Raw genomic sequence first — 5,746 nt, 5'->3', positions numbered from 1 at the left:
TTCTTTTTATGGCTGAGTAATATTCCACTGTATATATGTGCCACATCTTCTTTATCCATTCATCTGTCGATGGACACTTAGGTTGACTGTCACCTTTCAACTGGTCACTTTGGGATCTTTCGGGCTCACTGCTTTCTTTAGTGGTGAATTGGGGGGAAGAAAGGTCAGGATGTTAGTTAGGCAGCACTGGTTTTTTGAGTGCCCACAAAAAACAGATGCCATGTAAATGGAGGTTTACAGTTACTATTGCAATGACGTTCATAGTGGCCTGTGATTCTGTGAAGTCATATCTTAGGTCTCTGTGGGTTTCAGAAGCTAAGCTCTTACATCCATGTTAGTCATATGGCTAGGAACCCAAGTTGCCCCCATTTTGTCATTATAAGACAGCACCAAGAGACTCCTTTTAGTTTTGACCCTGGCACCACAGATGAGCTGAAGAGAAGGCCTCCATTCTTTACAATTTCAACAAAACTATGCTGGTCCCAGGTGCGTGCCAAAGATCTTTTTCTTCCCCATCATTATTACCAAAAGATGCTGCCCAGGAAAGGGTAACATGAATAAAATGCATTTCTTCTTAGAGTCTAATGGTTTTAGAAAAGGGTTTGGTGAGGGACTCAGACACTTCCTGATCGGTGTTGAAGGTCATTGTTAGTATATGCTGTCGTTTACTGGTTAGTAACTATCATTCGTGTTTCTTCTTAGGGCTCCCGCCAAATGGCAGTGTTTTCTGGCTAAATTATTCTTAGCCAGGGTGTTGCCTGTGGCGAGCTGTGTCGGGCACACCAGCGCACTTGCCTGTGGGCCTGGGCTTTGGCATTCATCTGGCTCCAGCTTTCCCCAGTCCTCACCCCATCCGCTTCTGACCAGCCTCAGCCGCTGACAGAGGTGCTGTCGATCGGCTTCAAAGGCCCGATGGGAGACACTGTCCACCCTCCCAGTCTACAGCACAGAAGGGGAGAAGCCAACTGAAAACACACAAGGACCTAATCGGAACTTTGATGTTACGCAAAGGAAATTGCATTTCAAGCTCTAGAGAGCTCGAGCCATTCTAAACCTGATTAAGTTTCATCCAGTACCAAATTGTGATAAATGTTATTTTGGAAAAGTGGATTGTCAGTATTTTCAGATTCACTTATTCCCCCAGAAAATCTGTTTCTTCCTCTTGCTTTAGGGTAGTCAGAATAAGAGAAAGCCTTGGGTTGTCCTCACTTGTTTGCTGGGCAAAATTGAGAAGGTTTTGGCTGCTCCTTGAGTAGCTCTGTACAGCACACCAGGATGGAGAGACTCTCACTCCGGCCACCGTGACTCAGCGTCCTGATGTGCCTCCTTCCCCGCCCTCACCTCTGTAGCACAGGGCTGCCCACTTTCTGGACTGACCTGGTTGGGGAGCCAGTGAGCTCATTTAAAAGGAGAATGAGCACAGTGAGAATTCAGGCAGACAGCTGCCAAGCTGGAGAGAGGGTTTAGAGCAGGTTTTGTTCTTGGTTTTTGTTTCTGTCCCAAATAAAAGGCTACCTAAAATTTTGGAGAAGAAATAGAATCATTCCTAACTCCACCATGCTTTGTAGTTGCTATGTAGCTTCTTTGATCTTTTAGTGCATTTATTTGGAGACATAAATGTATGCTGCTTATATCGCATGGAATCATTACTGTTCTGTGTTGAAATGTGTGGTTTTCATTTAGTATATTCAGAACATCATTCCATATTGATGTTGAGTTCTCCATCATTTTTAATGAGTGCTGAGGAATTTTCTATCTGGGGACTCCTCGCCCCTCTCTTCCTCCTTTGTTTTCTCTTCTCTTTTTCTCCCTACCCCCTCCTCTCCCTTCCTTCACTGGCAATTCTGTTATAACTATTCTCCCTCATAATCTGTCATCTTTTTCTCCAGTTCCATGTGATTGTTTTCTTTTTTTCACTCTAACATGTTGTTATATACTCTCTGACATATGCAGATAATATGAAATAAAGAGAGGATTTTTGTAGTTTTGGACCATGCTGACTTCTGTAACTCAGACCGAAACAATCTGTGTTTCCATCTTTTGGTGTGTGTTGGCTTTGTAATATTTTCTGTCCAGATTCTGTGAGAACGAACATGACAGAATTTTGAAAGGCTTTCATATCCCCAGAAGGAAGAAATGACAAAGAGGCAAGACATTATAATGAATGTTTATAATCTTTGTTTAAGAACATGACAGTCTCAAGCCCTCTGTCACTTCTAAGTCTCGATGATTTATCTTGTTTCCTCAGACCCTGTGCCAGTGCACAAAGATGTGCCCAGTGAAGCGGACAGCACACCAGAAGACCTCCAGTCTGTTGAGACTAGCAGGCTGCTCTATCACATCACTGATGGTGACAACCCGCTTCTGTCACCACGATGCTCCATCTTTAGCCAAAGCCAGAGATTCAACTTAGACCCTGAATCAGCCCCTTCTCCACCCAGCACTCAGCAGTTTATGATGTAAGAAAACCTTGTTTTGTTCTTGTCTTCATTTCATGCAGTTTTTAAAAATACTATTTACAATACAACCCAATACTTTTATAAATTCAGTGAAGTGTGTGTCCAAAATAGAGCAAACATGCCTACCAAAAGCAACTGCAAGCCCTGAACAATAAATGGCAAAAAAACAGAGTACTTTCTAGTGAAGAATGCTGTTTCAGGCCTTCCTGAATCAGGAGGAGATGGTCTCGAGACACAGGCTGCCCTACGGCTCACATGTCTGAACATTTTTGGTGAAATGACCAGAATCCTAAGAAAGTCTATGTACATGCAAGTACCAGGAATTCTTGATGAGCTCATAAGTATTCTTTCCATGTCCAGCAGTGGCCTTGATGGATGGATTGTAGCAATGCTTGTGAGTTGTACATCTCAATTTCTTCTTAGATTCTAGAAAAGTGGTAGCTTACAATAGCTCCCCCAGACAAAAAAAAATGTGAAACTATGTGTTCTTTTTTTTTTTTTTTTTTTTAAGTTGTGTAAGTAGTTTTGATGCGTAGCTAAAATGAGTCTCCCTTGACCAAAAATACGTGCAGGGAATTCCTAGTTTCTCCTTAATAACTCCTGCTGTTACTCATGAGTTTATCTAGACCAGGGTCCATGGACTGTCTACTGGTGGACTTGAGGGATTTAGTGCATTATTACTATTGTAAAGTGTGTCAGGTGAGAAGGTGAATGCGTTTTCTGGAGAGGGGGTCCATTCCTTTCATTAGATTCACAAAGGCTCTGTTATATAAAGAAGAGTTAACTACTCATCTAAATCTTCCTTGAAATTGTTTTTAGGTGGGGCTCATGCAACTTATTGAGGATAACGGTACAATAGGGCTCTCTCATTAGTCTGAAATTGGTATCCTCCAAGCTTTAGGAAATACATTTCCTAGACTAATATTCTGACATTTGTAGAGTAAAGTCCCTGATGACATTTGCCCATAATAGAGTTCTGTGATCAGGGATCTCCAGTAATGAGCAGATGCTACCATAGTAGACTCATCAAATAATGAACTGGCCTCTGGACTTCTCTGATAATCTAGGAAGCTTGGTTTGTAAACCAGCAGCAGTGTTTACTGGAAGACTATTTTTAAAAAATTTATATCTTAAAAAAAATTTTTATTGGAGTATAGTTGATTTATAATGTTGTATTAGTATGTGCTATACAGCAAAGTGAATCAGTTTTACATATATCCACTCTTTTTCACATTCTTTTTCTCATATAGGCCATTACAGAGTATTGAGTAGAGTTCCCTGTACTATACAGTAGGTCCTTATTAGTTACCTCTTTTATATATAGTACTGTTTTTGATGATTCTTTCCCTCTCTGGAATCATTGCAGGCCCCGAAGTTCTTCACGGTGCAGCTGTGGTGATGGCAAAGAGCCACAGACCATTACCCAGCTCACCAAGCACATCCAGAGCCTCAAGCGGAAAATTCGGAAATTTGAAGAAAAATTTGAACAAGAAAAGAAATACCGGGTAAGGACCCTTTGGTTTGAAATGAGTGGATTGTGTCAGAAATGCATGGGCTTTTCTGTCCTTCCTTTTTGAGTACATCTCTGTGCCAGGGGACAGCTCAGTTTCCATTGGCCAACCCAGGACCTATCATAAATTGAGTTTCCATCCTGGGTCTGTCTTGTTCTCACATGCTGTTAGCTGATCTCTGCTAAGACAATTCTTAGTAGCAAATTACAACTCTTATTTCTAAACTGATTTGATTATTGATCTCTCCTTTTTTTTTTTTTTTTTTCTGAGGAACCTTACTATCATTAGTGTTCCTAGGACTAAAATTTGGAAAGCTTTTGAATTATGGTCTTATTTTTTCTTTAGCCTTTTCTCATTTGCATTTGATAAGAACCTATTAAGGACTCAAAGGACAGAATCTCTCGTTGTGGAACAGAATGAGGGAGAGTTGTCTTTGACAATAAAGTACTTTCTGGTTGATGGGTGAGGACCTATCAAGTGACATCTATTCAGGCCACTCTTAAGAACAAACCCTGATTCCATCCTTTCCTGTCAGAGAGACACCAGCCTTCTTGCTGGTGCTGCAGTGTTACAATCATGAACCTTTCCTTTTCTTACTTAAGAAACAGTAGAGTCAGAGGTAAGTGTCCTGATGACCAATGCTAGTTTTATTTATTGTCTCTACTGGTGACTGTGGCATAGAGAAGAATCAAATCCATGTAGAATTGCACAAAGATACTGGGTCTTTGGCAGAGGGTCCAGAGCAGCTTGTTATTAAAATAAATGAGACCAGGGAATGTCTCAAACATCTTAAAATATTTAAAGGCTCACTAAGCTCTTGGTCCAGAGGCCATCTGCAGGTCCCTGTAGTGTGGGTAAGTTCTGGGGAGGGAGGTGAGAGTAGGTAATACTCCACTGTCCTGTTCTTCCTGTCCTGTGTTTCCCACAGTGACTTCAAATTCACTAAAGGAGGGGTTTTAAGAAGGGAGTTTTAGCTTAGCTAAAAATGGAAAAATAAATCAGATTGGCTTTCAAGACAACCTTAATGTGTTGCGATTCTTCTCTTCCTTGAGGTCAGGCAGTCACAACTACTTATTGTCTTTTATAGAGCAGGAGGGTGCTCTACACATTGTGAGTACAGGCGTTTATTTTACAGATAAGGAGAAGGAGGCCCAGCAAAGACTTATAACCTTCTTAAGGTGGTTGTGTTCTATCATCTCAGCCTTGGGGTGGTTAAAGATGAGTAGTTTTTGCAATGGAGAAGTACAAGTAAAATTCATTAAGTGTCCACTGAAAGTTGAAAGCTCCAGATGGCCTGAGAGAAGCTGATTTTCCATACTTGCTGCTGGAGTTTTATTGGATCTGTGATGCCCTCATATTGGAATCTGTAGAGAAACAATTAGGGGCTCCATCCCCAGGGCCTATTAATATTTCTTACTTGGCAGTTCTTGAATCAGACTGATCTGGATTTGAATCCGCACAGCCACTTAGGAACTCTGTGACTTTGGACTTGTTACTTTATCTTTCTGAGTCTCAGTTTGTCCATCTGTAAAGTGGAGTTAATATTAGTAGTGACTTCTTAAGTTTGTGAGTATTAAATGAGGGAGTGCATATATAAGGCTTTTTACAGTTTTGGCACAAAGGAAGTAAGTGGTCTTAGATATTATTAACTTTTTAGTCTGTTTGAGTGATATTTGAATAGGCTACCCTGTGGCAACCTCTGCCTTGTCAAAAAAATAAAGGAGGGGTTTCCCTGGTGGCGCAGTGGTTGCGCGTCCGCCTGCTGATGCAGGGGAA

General features: G+C 41.2%; 1 protein-coding gene across 18 annotated transcripts in view; it reads left to right on the top strand.

Moving 5' to 3' along the window:
- The window catches only part of FAM13C (family with sequence similarity 13 member C), a 401,019-nt gene that overhangs the window by 372,946 nt on the left and 22,327 nt on the right, over positions 1-5,746 (top strand). For all 18 annotated transcript variants that reach the window (XM_028482088.2, XM_028482086.2, XM_055081352.1 and 15 more), the window contains 2 exons: positions 2,249-2,459; positions 3,826-3,964. In XM_028482088.2, the coding sequence (XP_028337889.1) occupies positions 2,249-2,459; positions 3,826-3,964 (350 nt within the window). The remainder of the gene's footprint in view (positions 1-2,248; positions 2,460-3,825; positions 3,965-5,746) is intronic.

This window comes from Physeter macrocephalus, chromosome 20 (assembly GCF_002837175.3).
Source record: "Physeter macrocephalus isolate SW-GA chromosome 20, ASM283717v5, whole genome shotgun sequence".
NCBI lineage: Eukaryota > Metazoa > Chordata > Mammalia > Artiodactyla > Physeteridae > Physeter > Physeter macrocephalus.
The sequence above is the reverse complement of the archived record's forward strand: the minus strand, read 5'-3'. Positions and strand labels throughout refer to the sequence as shown.